Raw genomic sequence first — 16,274 nt, forward strand, 5'->3', positions numbered from 1 at the left:
TGTAATTTGATAAATAAATAAATTATAATAAATATTTATAAGTTATGCATATTAATAAAGTGATATTCATTTATTTAACTCTATGTACTTATGGAAGGATGTTTTACTCCTATAATTTTTTTTTTCATGATATGGCAATAATAAACTAATAAGCTTTTACCAAATCAACTAGTGAACACTTTATGATTTTTTTAGTTTTGGAGAGTGCATACTACCTCAATTGTTTGTTTATGCTGTAAAACGTTTGCCTACATAAATTTCAAAATAATTTCTTATATATTTATGCATATATGAGGTTTATCATTAATAATTCTAATATCCACCATCCTATAGCTTTTTAAAGTAAATATACTTTTTTTGAGCAAAAGATATTGATGGCAAGTATTTCTGTTCTTCAGAGTGTTAATAAGAATAAATCTAAAGAGGTTTTGAACCTTGAAATCATATCATAAATCTTATTATCTAATGTTTTCCTAAATTATATATACATATTACATATTTTTTTATTAAAACTATGTCCAAACTATTAACTATTCAATTAGGTAACGACTCAAACTAACAAGAGATACAATCTGATTTAATTCTAATTCTAATTAAGAGATTGTGTGATCAAAATTGAGAAAAAAAAAACATAAAAAATTCTAAGACACGAATCGCTGTCTTAATACATATTTTCAGGTTTGATCGAAATTTTATTTCCGACAATGTGACTCACTTATACAACGAAAAGCCTGTCGAGAGTGAAACTACACCTTTGGAAATTATATCGACTTTGGGGATTATTTTTCAACCAACCCGATTTAAGTCCGGGCTAATGCACTACGCCAATAATTGGGACAGCACTCACCTATAAATGATTCTCGATATACCTTATTAATGTCATATTACCTTCAAGTTATATCCATATATCTCGAACTCGATCCATTAATTAGCTCCCAATCTCACTCTAAATTGACCAAAACCTAACTCGAGCTAATTGGACGTCAAAATTTAGCTTATATATACCTAAAAATCTAAAATATATTATTATATCTGATAAAACATATTTTGGGTCCAAGACACGTCACAACCGACACCACGTCGCGCCACAGTTGGGTCAGTAAGAGGAGCACCCCCACAAGCTAAGTCAGAATCCGTACCGAGGCACTGTTTGGCATGTCCCATCCCGGAGGCTCGGGACGGCGTCGTCTGACGCTGTCCCGCGCGTCCCGGGACAACGGCCGCATAGTACCGTCTCATCCCTCGAGGATCAATCGCTACACTGAACCCGCATGCGATCGACCCTCGTACAATAATATAAAAACAATTCAACCCACAACTGACTTACTTGTCGGAGGGACCAAAGTCAGGAATCACCCGACGAAGGCCATTCTTGTAGGAAAGCGGCCATCATCGAGCCACGAGCGTCTTAACTTGGGAATTGCCATCTAGTGTACGAAGGCAAGCTGCAGACCAGCCTAGAGATGGAGAAGACGTTGCCCAACACAGACGGTGCTCGGACCGAGGAACATCGATCAACACCCTGTCGAGAGGGCCCAGCCTCCCTCGGCATCCTGCTCAGCCGACAAAAGACTTCCGACATCGACTCGTGGACCAAGCCGTATCGACTCATCAGTCATGGTACATTTATTCACCAACAATATCCATGTAAAGGAATTGGAAAATTCCAACTCCAAACCCCTACTTGGCCAATAACATTCATCGATTGACATGCAGTCATTATTCTTGTGAGATTTCTCGGATCAGCAGTCAAAAGAGTTTAACTAAAAGCACGATATGCTTGCTTCTTCATGAATAAAAGTTGAATGCAGTTGTCTCTCCGTCTTTTCTGTGTCTAGCTTACGTTGTCACACATCAGAGAGAGGCGCGGGAAGCAGCATCTCATGCTTTTGGCTCACTCAAGCAAAGCCCGTCAATACCTCGTAAAGCCATAGGAGGCTTAAAGGGCGGACGAAAGGTGAGAGGCAGTGGCCCCCTTCTTCCTTCTCACGCCTCCGTGTTTGCTTTGAATTCTTTCACCTTCCTTCTTCCGCCATTCCTCCAAGCTTAGGCAACGGAAAATGCCACAACATATATGTCGACCTTGTTGTTTCCACACTCCCTAACATTATTAGCCTTTCGTTGCAATTAATGAGTGCACAGAAATCTTTTCCTTTCTTATTATAATCTATCTTTTAGATTCCATTTGCGATTAAGGAAGGTTTGAGTCATATCGAATGGACGAGGAAGGAATGCTCGATCGATCTATTTTGACTTCGTCTGAAACAAAAGGGAGGAGCTGATGAAGCGCCATCATATGATCGATCCCTTGTATCTTTTGCTGTGGCCTGATCTGCTGTTACTGTATCCGATGCAAAAGGGAGAAGCTATTGGCTTATCTGCAAAAGCTTATGGGATCACTTGTGCAGTACTAAAGTTCATGTTCTGAAAGTTTATGGATTCACCAATCTTGATTTAGGCAACAGCACCCCAATATAATTAAACTGTGGAACAGTAGCTATATCAGCTATATACGTCCAAAAACACTAATCACACAGTGGGCCAGCATCATCCATGTGTCAGTACATGTCTGATGATTCCTTCCCCCAATTTTAATCAGCTGATCATGTTGGAAAAGGGGACAAATCTACCTTTTCTTTTCACCGATCTTAACATGTATCATATCCAACGATGTAGAAGAAAGAGCCTCTCTCTGAACCATAGCAGCAGTGATCCTGTGAACCCAACAAGCTTCTGCAGAACACAGGCCGATAAGCCAATCCGCTGTGCAACAAAGCCAAATGTGCTTCCAACCTTGTGGCTTTAGCTCACTTTTTAACTCCACCATGGGCGATGACCCCACTCCCCACCGAGTTTGTGGCCTCTCGTGCCAAAGGATGCTTGTGATCAGCTGACAGCACCATTCCTGTCGGTTACCACCTCCCTCCCTGACCTCCCCCTCCCTTTGTCCTCTCTCCCATATTCCCGTGATCGTCCTGTGTCTTACTTTACCCCATTGTATAAATATTGGAGTCATCTTCCCTAGGCGACAACATGCATGTAAGACTCAGCTTATCAGTGCATTAGCCTTTTTAAGTATACTCCCCTCCGAGCTAATAGTAGTCATGACACCCTTCTTTCTTCTTCAACTACTGATTTCTGTGTCGCTGACATTGGCAAGTAGTCATGACTACCATGAGGCTTTGAGCAAATCTATTCTCTTCTTTGAAGGGCAGAGGTCCGGGAAGCTCCCCCCGGACCAGAGAGCCGGATGGCGTGGAGACTCCGCGCTGTCCGACGGCTCGGAGGCCGGGGTCGACCTCACCGGAGGCTACTACGACGCCGGCGACAACGTCAAGTTTGGCTTCCCTATGGCCTTCACCACCACGATGCTGTCATGGAGCGTTATCGAGTTCGGCGAACTGATGCCGACCGACGAGCTCCGCAACGCCGCGGTGGCCATCCGATGGGCCACGGATTACCTGCTGAAGACCATCTCCCACCCCGGCCTTGTTTTCGTTCAGGTCACAACTCACTAGCACAGCTTCACTGGTATCAGTAGCAGCAAACCGTAGTAGCAATTAAACTTGGCCAAGCTCTGCATTTAGGTGGGGAATCCTATAAGCGACCACAACTGCTGGGAGCGGCCGGAGGACATGGACACGGCGCGGACGGTGTACAACGTGAGCGCAGACAGACCGGGGTCGGAGGTGGCGGGCGAGACGGCGGCCGCATTGGCGGCAGCGTCCATGGTGTTCCGTGACATTGATCCAGGCTACTCCCAGACGCTGTTGGAGAACGCCATGAGGGCGTTCGAGTTCGCCGACACCTACAAGGGGGCTTACAGCGATGACCCGCAGCTCAAAGCTGGAGTGTGCCCCTTCTATTGTGACTTCGATGGGTATCAGGCAAGTCACTCTGCTCTCTTCGTTCTCATCTGTTTAGGCATACTGTGAGTTGATTGCAGTGTGTGATATTAGGCAAATTCTTAGCATATTAGGCCACTAATTGTCATCACTTGGAGTAGGGCTATTTGCACAGCCACATGTACAACCTTGTCTGTTGTCCTTGCCTCTGTCTTTTAGGCTGTCAATTCATAGAGAGGTGGAGGTGTTGGATTCTCACTTACCACATGTACGATCGTAAAGCTTCATGTGAAGGGCTGCTTAAGGTGACTTGTGGATCCAAAGTGGTCCGATCTACATGATTAAAGATCATCTTGAGGAATTCCTATACTCGAATAAGAATACAATTTGTGAGGTGACATTAATGCATGCATTTGTAGTTTGTCTATCAAACAGGGTAAAGTTATGCACATTTGGCCTCGCTGAGAACCCATGGTGCAAAATTCCCACAGTGAGCTGCTATTTTTCTGGAACATGTTCTTGCTTCAATGCAGCAGTATGAGAAGTGAGGTTTTAGCTCTGCTCTGTCTGCCAAACAGAACAAGTTCTGTGCAACCCAAGGCATTGTTACGGTCATGAGGACCCCAAAATCATCATTATCTTGGCACCATAGGACGGACCCCAAGGCTTATTGATTGATCTGATCTCAAGAGTCATGCCAATGTTGTCTGGTGTGCAATCCTGTCTGCAGCAGAGCCACCCCATAGTCAACCTGGATTGTGGCACCTACATGTTCTTGGTGTCAGATTCTAGTGTGAGTGGAAAAGATCAACCCTTTTCCTAGCTTCAAGTATAGTGCAACTCCCAAATTTTAGTGCAGCACACATCTCAGAAGAGTGTTGTCATAGTTTCAGACATTATGTAGGCATTCTGCATGATGTATCGTCACTGAACCCTCATAGGACCTCAAATTTTTGGGGTTGACTTCATTCCTTGGCCTTGAATTCTTTCCACATCTAAAGGGGTGGTCAATTGACTCAGGATGAGTTACTATGGGGAGCAGCATGGCTAAGAAGGGCCTCACAAAATGACTCTTTCCTCGACTACATCCAAAACAATGGTAAAACTCTCGGAGCAGATGACAACATCAATGAGTTTGGGTGGGACAACAAGCATGCCGGCCTCAATGTTCTTGTCTCCAAGGTTAACTAATGCCACATACTGCACATCTACTTTTGAAGCTCCTTGAACTCATCGTGTCTCCCTGTCTCTGTTCTTGATGCCTACAGGAGTTCATGGAAGGACAAGCTCTCTCTCTGGAATCCTACAAAGAGTTTGCCGACAGCTTTATGTGTACACTCATTCCAGAGTCTTCATCCTCACACATCCAGTTCACTCCTGGTGGGCTCATCTACAGGCCCGGAGGTAGCAATATGCAGCATGTGACCTCCATCTCCTTCCTTCTCCTAACCTATGCCAAGTACCTCTCCAAGTCATCGCAGACCGCGAATTGCGGCAGCATCCAAGTTGACCCATCATCCCTTCAGCTTCAAGCAAAGAAACAGGTACATTAATTACTGGAAGAAAAAAGAAGAGAAGAAGCTTTCACGAGTTCTAAATTGGATGCATTTTGTTCTTGTCAGGTCGATTATTTGTTAGGCGACAACCCCATGAACATGTCATATATGGTTGGATATGGCGATCGATACCCGCAGAGAATTCACCACCGGGGTTCTTCGTTGCCGTCAGTGTCGAGCCACCCTCAGTTTATTGCATGCAAGGATGGCTCAGACTACTACAAGTCTGCTAACCCTAACCCTAATCCCCTCGTCGGCGCGGTGGTCGGCGGGCCGGGCGAAGATGACGTTTACGAGGATGATCGTGCCGATTTCCGGAAATCCGAGCCGACTACCTACATCAATGCTCCATTAGTTGGAGTCCTGGCATACTTTGTGGCAAACCCTAATGCCGGCCTCGTGCTGACTTAGGCATGAATGAAGAATTAATATGTACATAAATGAAAACAAGAAGAAGAAAGAAAACAAATAGAAGAGAGAGTGCCTCAGAGATCTGATTGAACACCCTAAATATACCACCATATGTTTACCTAACCGAAGAGTGAGGATCGTTTTCGGTGCATACAACCCGAAGGTTTTCTTGAGGGAGATGTATTGCAAGTCAAGCTTTATTTTGTTTTGTTTTGGTTTTTTTTTTCCACATGAATTAAATGTATTACATTTCATAGTTATATAAATCATATTGTGCTCTATGTTCATTTTTTGTTCACCTAAATAATGACTTTAAGTAGTGACAAACATCATTTAAATTCATGAATTGCTAAATTTTCTGATCTGAGAAAATATATGATGCATTATCCATGACAATTTTTTGCATCAACATAGGATGTGAGTATAGTTGACAAATAATTACAAAAAAGAAAATAAATAATTAAAGAAATCTGAAAGCATTGAGCCTATGAATTTTGGAGAATGGTATTTAAATAAGTTTTGCAATTTTATCCACCAGCTAATTTAATTATCCATAAAAGTATTTTGATAACTACGTTAATCATGCAATATAAAAATATATATTAAAAGACTTATCTTTATATTTACATTGATTAATTATACAAATAATTTATATAGAAGATAATGATACATAAATGTTTATTTTGAAAGACTTTGGAGGCTTTAATATTATAAATATGAGATCTTTTATAAAAAAATCATTTATATTTAAAATTATGATTTCTAATGATATAAGATAATATTAATTAGATGAATAGCAGAAAAGATAATCCTTACCCTATTTGCCTCTAAATACGTTTGATATTTAAACATAAATATAAATAAATACAAATTTAAATATGTTTAACATTTAAACATTTACATGTTCAGTATAAGTTTAACTAGATGTTAGGTAGATATAATTTGATTAACCAAATATAAGAGCATAGCACTAATAATACAAATCTTTTAATTAATATGACAATATAGCTCAGTTAGTCAGAGCGTAGCACTGATAATATTGAGGTCGCTCATTCGATCTCAAATTTTATACATATGTTAATTTCTTCATACATATCATCATATCCTAATTATTCAGCTTTCACCAATATCTTATATATAACCAAAGCCATCAAAAGACTGAATTGCTTATGAGAATATGTACATATAATCCTAAATGATTAGAATTTTTGAATATCTTTAAAAGACATCTAACTAATAACTATATATATATAATAGAAGGTAAGGTTTAATGGTAAGGAACAAGGTGTAGCCTATTTTTCCATGACTCTTTCATGCCTATCTCATGTTAACTAATTGTTATTACATGTTTGAGAATACATGTGGAAAAGATGAGAAAAAGAAAATTATGGCTTTACTTGAAAAATGTCAACGACATAGTCAAGAAAGAAAAATCACATAACTGGCAAGCCATAATACCCTCAATAACAATGTGCTAAAGTAAAATTATTTTTATTTTATTATTTATAAAAATATAAAATTTTCTGATATCGTACAAGCTTGCATTTGAATGTCTATATATAATCGAGATCACCTAAAGTAACTTTTTCTTTAACTCCTACTTATCTCAATATCAACTAAGTAAAGAAGATCTACAGGAACCGGAAGCCTGTCCAACTTTCTCCTACCAAATTTTAATGCTGCACATGACCAATGGGTCTTTGCCGTATGGTAAGATAATTCTGACACTATCAGCTCTCCTCCTCTGAGTCACCTATTCTTCACAATCGCCGATAGAGATCCAATAAGAGGTTACTATGCCTATCCCGACCTGTTGGATCCGTAACATTCTCTTGTCACTAACCCAATAGTTGAGAAGGGACCATGACCCCTCGTTAATAACCGATGGCATGACCTAGCTTCGTAAGCTTTTCCCTTCGTATGATCTGACAAAGGGATCTCATCTTACATAACCCAAAGAGCAAAAGGATTAGATCGGAGGAGCCATCTTGACAGTCCACCCCAAACGATGTCCCTGAGGCATATACCGATAAGTCATCCTCAGTAAATGCCTCCACCATGTGAGGTAAGGAGTTGGGCCTTCATGAGTATCTGTTTATGCCACAAGACGCTCAAGTATAAAAGTCTGTCCCAAGCCAAGCACCAACAAGCGGGCAAGAGCTCTTTACTCTTTTGTTAACCTCTCTCTTTAGCTCTTTGATTTAAACATCAAAGGGATTGAACCGGAATGCTCCCAATGCAGACCTGTTGTGCAAGACCCTGATATCATCCGAAGACACGACTAGGAGGCAACCTAGTAGTAAGGATGACTCAGCTCATCAACCTGACTTCACCATATGAGGGTTGGATCGCACTCGATGAACCATCTCTCCCTGTGGGCTCCCCATACAAGATCACCCAGCTCTCCTTGCCAACCCTCCTTGTTAGCACGGAAAAATCATCACAAATCAGCTATACTTTCGAACCAATCCAATCGACGAATCAGCTCACTGATTTTCATGTGTTAACACCGTACGATAGATGAATTGAGAGAATAGACACGCAAAGAGCAAACAAATCAACGTTTTGTGTGGACAGAAAACGGTGGGGTGGAGTTATCAACCTCACAAGCCATTCAGAATAGCAAAAAAATATAAGAGATGTGATCATTTTCATACCAAAACATATCAATCTAACTGGTCATTCAAAAGACCAAATTGTCCTAATTTGACAAAGGCTTTCATAATCAACGTTTCTAACATAAAATTTAATTTAATATTTCAACAAGATAAAAAAATCAAATGATTTGAAACAAAAGCTTAAAGCAGGAAATGAATTTTCATTTGTGCTTGATCCGATTTTGGCCACCTAAATCTTATTTTACGTATAAGCTTGAGGTTGAATGATCAATAATTGAACATATAAAAGTCTGTTCTAATGATCCGCCGGCTTTGAAACCTGATGTTTATGCGTGGAACTGCAACAAATCAAATGAAAAGGCTGGTTTAATTGAACACGCCTTCCTTACAATCATCTTTTTACAAACCATTGATACACCTGCCAATTACACCATGCTGTGGAGCTGTAGTTTGTGCAGGCTCACACAAACAATCATCAATTCAAAGAATTAAGGATGGAATCTCCATCTCGTTCACCGGATTTTGTATGATAAGGCCACCGGCGAATTCTTACTGCTGCGGTTGGCCGGCGGATTCCCGGCACACTTCTTGGAAGTCATGCTGCCAGGGGATCAAGCTCCGTGCAGGGAAGCAGCAGTCGCAGTCCGCTTTGCACCGCAGCGGACGGCATAGCCAGGACGACGAGGGCGCCTCCCCGGCCTTGCGCGGGCCCGTCGAGGCCGCGTCCCTGAGCGGCCCCCAACACTCCACTTGGTTGAACTCGGGGAGGTTGGAGTGGAAGTAGACCCACACCATGGCCTCCTCCAGCTCCGGATAGTTGTTGAACAAGGTCTCATCCCCATGAACGAACGCCTTCAGTACCTTCACCATACCCAACGCAAAAGTTCCCATCAGCAAAACAAAGAGGTGCAAGCGTGAGTAAGACGAGTGCATGCGCGCGTACGTACCACCGGGAGTTCCTTGTTGAAGATGTAGTAACGGAGGTTGGCGATGAGGTCGAGGAGGAAGTGGCCGCCGCTAATGTGGCAGTGGACGTGGAGGGACATCTTTCCTTGGACCTTCTTCCACTCCGCCACCACCTCGTCCCTCTGCAGCCGGTTGTACCAGCCCTGTAGCTGCTCAACGAAACAGGGAGGTTTAGCTGTGTCACAGATTTGGATATCAGACGAGACGAAGACAGATAGCTGAATCGGGTACCTGAGCAAGGTTTATGGTGTGGGAGATGGCGAGAGTGATCTTGGCGGTGATGTCGCTGTGGGTGAGGGTGTACGTCCTGGGGAGTTTCCCTGGGTGGTTCTCCTCATCCACCCCTAAGAACTGTACCTTCAGCTTCGACGCCTCGAATATTGATGGCCCAAATAGCCTCGCAACCTGAGGGCAAGTACCAAACATGTCGGTTGCTGTAATAGATGGATTCTCTTATTTGAAAGCCATGTAGCAGAAGGAATCTCGAAATCTATACTTCAAGACCATTCACTAGTTGAGAGTATACCGGAGCTGTGGACTGCCTTCTTCTCTTTGGTTTGCTGAAGAATAACAAGGGACTCCTTTTCAGATCAACACAAAGGCTGTGCTGCTTCAGGTGAACAGGCAGCAGAAACGTAGCAGCTGCAGAACCCATACTCAACAAGGAGCAAGGTCGTGAAGTGGCAGGGGATGGATCGGTTAGCCTCCTCCAACCTCTGCAGAAGGAAATTAGGAAGACTTCCTTCGAGAGTTTGGAGAGTTTTGGAGAAGATATGGGAACAGAATCGACAGAGTTGCGGCTCTTTCTTGCGTTACTTGGGGGATTCAGTCGAACTCTCTATGCGTCTTATAGGAAATATTTAACTGGAGGACAAGCGATCTCTCGCTGTCGAGCGCTTGGCAGCACGAGGCGTGCGGGAACGGCAATTGAATCTTGCCAACACGTCTCTCGTATACCCGATGGACACGTTCGAGGCAATTTCCCATGATCCGGAAAAGATCAACCATCTGTTAACCCAAAAGTGTTCTATGTGATCGCCGTGCTATTATTGTCTTATTAAAATAAATTAATTAAAATTTCATATATAAGTAGTGTCTCCCACGATTTGCTAAGTATGACACGTAACAGTACGAGCGACTTGCTCTACGGCGAGTGCATGGTTTCACGTTCTTCAATAAATTAGAACTGCCGTCCGGTCTAATTCACCTGCTTGAATTGGACCGGTCTTGGTTTTTCATCCTATTCGAGTCGATCTCCACGTTTCCAAATGGATTTTCTCCTCCTCAAAAAACATTTGTATTGAAATTTCATGGGGTCAAAGTGAATGTATCAAAAGTTTCAGGAGAACCACGTGGGTTTATGATCGCCATCTCTGCATCGGTCAATATACGTGCCGTATCATCGTCTCCATGATCGGAAATACTACTAAAATAATTAACGGCATATCTACTAATTTGAGTTCTCAGGAACAGTGTCTAAGCATTTAAGTTTCATTTCTACGCGACAAACATATAAATATCTTTCAGTATAAGATCATTTAGCGTACGTTTAACCTGTGAAATGAATTAATTAATAATCATCGAAGGAGACTAATTGGATGCCATATAATCGAATACATATAGCGTGGGCCCACAAATCTTTGCAGTCAGTGATGACGAAGAAGGGAAGAAAAGAAAAAGAAATCCAAGGAAAAGAAAAATGAATCAGAGTTAGCAAGTCAAAATATCCACATCCCATGAAATAGGTTTATTGTGATCAGGAATTATTCGTAAAACGAGGATTGCGTGGACGAACAGGTGGTGGCCCGCCCAATTGTATCGATTGGGTCCAACTTGCTCCCTGCAAATTTCCCAGACAAGTCCACCAGCGGTTGGTATCGCGTGCAAACTTCCACCACCAATTTCTCTACTCTGTCAGGAGGCGGCTCTCCGTGGAGCCCACCGACGATGACGTACGCGTGACCGACCATCGTGGAGTCCACCGGTCAACGTTGTGAACCGAGTCACTTGCGTGAGAAAAGGCCGACCCGAGCTCTATTTTTCGCTTATAAAATAATAAATAATCGATTAATCACCTGCAAAAAAAATACCATACCACAAGTCATAAATATCTCTCTCTTACATAGTCGATTACTATTCAGTGACATAATGACGTCGACACTCCAACAAACATTTAGTTCCGACTTGCTTTCGGTTCAACGTCTTTAAACTTATTTCAACACGTGATGCATTCTCAAAACACCTATTTCTCTCCCATGAACATAGAACAAAAGATAGTTTCTTCTAATGCTATTACATCTAAATAATAGATGGAATGTATGTGTCTTATTCAGTTTTATATGGGCAAATACTTTCTTTTGAAACATTATAAGGATTAATATGTCCAACTCTTTTACGTAAGATTATATTTACAGGGAATCAAATGAATTTCTGTTCTTTTATTTGTTTCTTTTCTCTATCTATCTAATAACGCGTGAGGAGTTCTTCTCTCATATTGAGAAGTCTTGGTAGAATATAAGTATATGATGAACATGATGATTAGTTAGATCAAAATTGAAAGTTTCATTAAGTAGATCATCAAGGTTAGCATGAAACCAATGGCTCTAAGAAATATAATACTAACAAAAGGGGAACAGTAGGAATACATTTGTTTACCTTTCCTACAACTCGATATCATTAAGCCAACAAAATACTGTAGGTGTTGTACCTCTTCTACCTCATTACATGACTTCTTCGACCTCGTATCCACGGTTGCCTTCCTCTTCCAGCACGTGACTTCTCATCCATTAAGACTAGAATAATGTAAGTATATGCCGCTTAAGAGATATGTAAAAAACCTTATTCAAATCAGATTCTTGAGACAAGTAGAGGAGGGTTTTTCGAAAATTCATATGATATGATACGAGGAGATGGAATTAGAGGATAGTACAAGACTATTAAGGAATAGAAAATTTGAGTTACATATATTAGTTTTGCCTATAATATAATGAGTTTAATCTTTTAAATGAAATTAGTATGGTATCAATTTTGATTATTGACATGGTAGCAGAACCAAGTAGACAAAATTGATCTGAATGAATTAATTTTCTTCTAAAAAAGATTAAGCTAAGATGAGCTTAATAATTATAGTTAAACTATAGTTTGATTGAATGAAAATAAACTACAACTACAACTATTTTATAGTATTAGAAAATATAGGATGAAAAACATGGGGTTAGAAAATATTATCACATCACTAAAAAATGAAGGAGTCGGATTATACATTCTAATTCTACCCATAACTTAATAAATTTAAGTTTTTATGTTGAATTGATATTAAATTTAATATATATTAATTTTAACCCATCATGGTTTAATATATGATGGTTTAACCCATCATATATTTATAAATAATATGATTAAGCATGCTTTTAGAATTGGTATCTTGAATCTGATTGAAAGTATTAAGAATATTAATATAATCAATATAAAAATATTGAGATGAATATGTAAAATTATTAGATCGATAAAATAAAAAAATATTTTAAATGATAAAAGTATATTTAAAAGAAGCCTATAAATGATCCTTGGTTGATGCCAGTAGTACCATAAGTTAGGATGTAAGTTGAGTGAATTGGGTTAAATTAGGTATAAATTATTTTTTTATTATTATTATTATTATTATTAATAAATAAATAATTAATAATACACTCAATTGATATCTATAATGAGTCTACCAAACGATCAGTTTGGAACGTGTAAACGATTTTTCTCCCAACCTATTTTTCTATAGAAACTAACTATTCTTATTCATGATGATGTGATGTGCATTTAATATATATATATATATATATATATATATATATATATATATATATATATATATATATATATATATATATATATATATATATATATATATATATATATATATATATATATATATATATAAAGGCTCCACAAAGAGGTTTGTCCCTTTGGGTACATCCAATGGATACCTATGGTCTGCACACATGTCTAAATCTAAATAACTTTGATGTCAATTGATCATCGAATTAGTCTAAAAAATAAATTTATTTTTTAGATTAAACTACGACGTTATTTATTACACAGAAACTTTGGCCAATCAACTCATAAGTAGCCGTACGAGCCATACATAAACCCGACTCCGAAATTAGTTCCAAGATTAACTTGAGACCAGATTTCATCGGATCGATTTAGGTTACGTTATAGTCTCTAATGCGGTAAATTAATTGTATGCATTATGTAGCAGCGGTAGCAACTTGCTCTTCCACTCGACGTTAATCTCATGCAGGTTAGGCATAGTTGTTGCCATGGCATTAATAATGGAGAAGGACATTAGCGAACTGACAAAAACATCAAGTATGGACGTGCCGGATTACCAACCGGCCCACCTTGTCTTCCGATAGGTACGACCAACTTGTGTAGTCACATCGATTCCACTGTATAAGACTCCTACCAAATCGATTAAAAATGTTTCGACATTTTTAATCGATTTATCATTTATCATTTCTCATGCTAATAAGAGTTAATTATATATTATTTCTTATAATTAGTTATCTTTAATATTTTAATTTTATATTTAAAAAAATATATTAAGATTTCTATATTTATGAAAGTAAAATATTTAGCTTTATTTTATCATACTTTACTAATGAAAATATTATAACGTTTATCGGTGATCATATGTTGATTCGTATAGTATTTTCATTAACAGAATCGATGATGTACGAGAAATGTGATTAAATATTTCACTTCATTAAATATAAATATTTCGATATAATTTTTAAAATAAAAAATAAAAAAATTAAAAAAATTAATTATATAAAAAATATATAATTATCCTCACTAATAGTGACACAGAGACGATTCCACTTTAGAATAATCCTATGAAAGTGTAGGTAAGTTATGGGGTTATATATATTTCGACATTTTTAATCGATCATTTATCATTTCTCATGCTAATAAGAGTTAATTATATATTATTCCTTATAATTAGTTATTTTTAATATTTTATTTTTAATATTTTAAAAAATATATTAAGATTTTTATATTTATAAAAATAAAATATTTAGCTTTATTTTTTCTCGAGACTTTACTAATGAAAATACTATAACGTTTACTAGTGAGCATAATTGATAGTATCAGAGAAACGAGGTTAAATATTTTAACTTCCTTAAATATAAAGATTTCGATATAATTTTTAAAAATATTAAAAATAATTAATTATATAAAAATATATAATTAGCCTTACTAATAATGACACACCGACGATTCTCTTGTTTCTCATGTTTTTCCCGAAAAATGAAAAACATGGACACGTGCTTGCCGACTTAATAAGAGATGCCATATTCCACTTGCGTTTTTGTATGGGACCCAAAACATTAGGACAAGTATTTTCCAACCTGATAAGACATGTCATTTTCCACTTATGTTTTGTATCGTAAGTTTACGGGACAGTGACGTGCAGTGTGTATCATGTGATCCGAGACTAGGCAGTGCATTGAAAATTATAAATATATAACAAAAACAAAAATTTGATGATTGTTGTAATTAATTATATTATAAATATATAATAAGAGAAAGAAAACTATTAAGAATCAAGATATATTTATAAAAAATAAATCCTTATTTTTTAAGACTATTCTTGTTCTTCAACTTTCCGAGGGACACTCCTTTTAATTGACCTACGTGACTATTGAGAGTCACGCATTTGATTTTAGAGGAGAGAGAATAATATTAAAAAACTAAAAATATTAAAAAGTTAATGTAAGATTCAATAATTTTTTATCTATATCTATAAAAAATATTTTTTTTAAAAAAATTAATATAAGGAATCATTCTTCCGACAAACTTCAAACCTTTTGTATATTCCCTCGTATAAATGTATAAATTGAAAAAACTTATTTCTCGAGCTTCTTTAAATACATTAAAGAATATCTCTTTCTTTATCACAGTAAATGTTGGGAAGAAACCTGTTAAAGCGGAATATTCTTTTCCCTCTTTATGTATCAAAATGGGTTCCTCATCAAAATACCAACTTGATATCCAAATGAAAATATCAACCAGCACAGCATAAAAATAGAGCAAATAATCAATCACACAGTGAGACCAAATCTTTTTAACGTGAAAAACCCAATGCGGGAAAAATCATGGGACCGTAGTCCACCTCAAACTTCTACTATCAATAATAATGATAACAGATTTACAGTAGGTCTTCTCTAGAATAACTAGAGGATCAGAATAATATCAAGATCATAGATCTTGGCTCAAGAATAGCATATCTTCATCATGTAGGATGAATCTCCTCAAAAAAGAATTCTATGTCTCACAGAGTGAATATCGTAGGAAAGAATCTTAGAGAGGGTAAAATGCAGATCAACACCGTTAGGATTGTAGAGTTTGTTGCAAGAATTCTCCACATAAAATTTGGGCTGAAACTGACAACGTTTGGCCACAGATCGTGCATGCCGTCGCACGCTGTACTACGCACGCTGCAATCTCTGATCTATTTTCCTCACCTTCTCTCTCCTCTTTTTAATTTCTTTCATTTGCTGATTTGGGCTCAATAGGCCCAATTGTCCAAGCCCACATATGGACTGGACCCAACAATTCTCCCCCTTCAGCTCATATGGTGGGCTGTACCAAGCCCGCTCTCTTCGCCTATATGCTTCAAGCTTCTCCTTAGGCAAAGACTTTGTCAACATATCTGAACCATTCTCATTGGTATGCACCTTTTTCAACTGTAATTCTTTCATCTCAAGCACATCACGAATCCAGTGATATCTAGAATGGTATGTTGAATTCTTGGAGAGGTAAATGACGCTCTAACTGTCACAGTAAACAGTATATCCTTCCTGTTTCAAGCCCAATTCCTG

General features: G+C 38.3%; 2 protein-coding genes across 2 annotated transcripts; one reads left to right on the plus strand and one right to left on the minus strand.

Moving 5' to 3' along the window:
* The first annotated feature begins 3,051 nt into the window (after window positions 1–3,051).
* On the plus strand, window positions 3,052–6,031 carry LOC103971046 (endoglucanase 23-like). The gene is made up of 5 exons (XM_009384989.3): window positions 3,052–3,503; window positions 3,588–3,887; window positions 4,866–5,027; window positions 5,114–5,389; window positions 5,468–6,031. Exons 1-5 carry the CDS (start codon window positions 3,105–3,107, stop codon window positions 5,810–5,812), a joined length of 1,482 nt encoding a protein of 493 aa, XP_009383264.1. The 5' UTR covers window positions 3,052–3,104; the 3' UTR covers window positions 5,813–6,031.
* Window positions 6,032–8,778: 2,747 nt separating this feature from the next.
* On the minus strand, window positions 8,779–10,219 carry LOC135612438 (protein STAY-GREEN, chloroplastic-like). Its single transcript, XM_065108747.1, has 4 exons — window positions 9,923–10,219; window positions 9,628–9,801; window positions 9,378–9,545; window positions 8,779–9,291 (listed from the first exon to the last, which is right to left on the minus strand). The coding sequence occupies exons 1-4, from the start codon at window positions 10,049–10,051 to the stop codon at window positions 8,980–8,982; spliced, it is 783 nt and encodes a 260-aa protein (XP_064964819.1). The 5' UTR covers window positions 10,052–10,219; the 3' UTR covers window positions 8,779–8,979.
* Window positions 10,220–16,274: the final 6,055 nt, after the last annotated feature.

The sequence above is a fragment of the Musa acuminata genome, chromosome BXJ1-2, assembly GCF_036884655.1.
Source record: "Musa acuminata AAA Group cultivar baxijiao chromosome BXJ1-2, Cavendish_Baxijiao_AAA, whole genome shotgun sequence".
NCBI classification, from domain to species: Eukaryota; Viridiplantae; Streptophyta; class Magnoliopsida; order Zingiberales; family Musaceae; genus Musa; species Musa acuminata.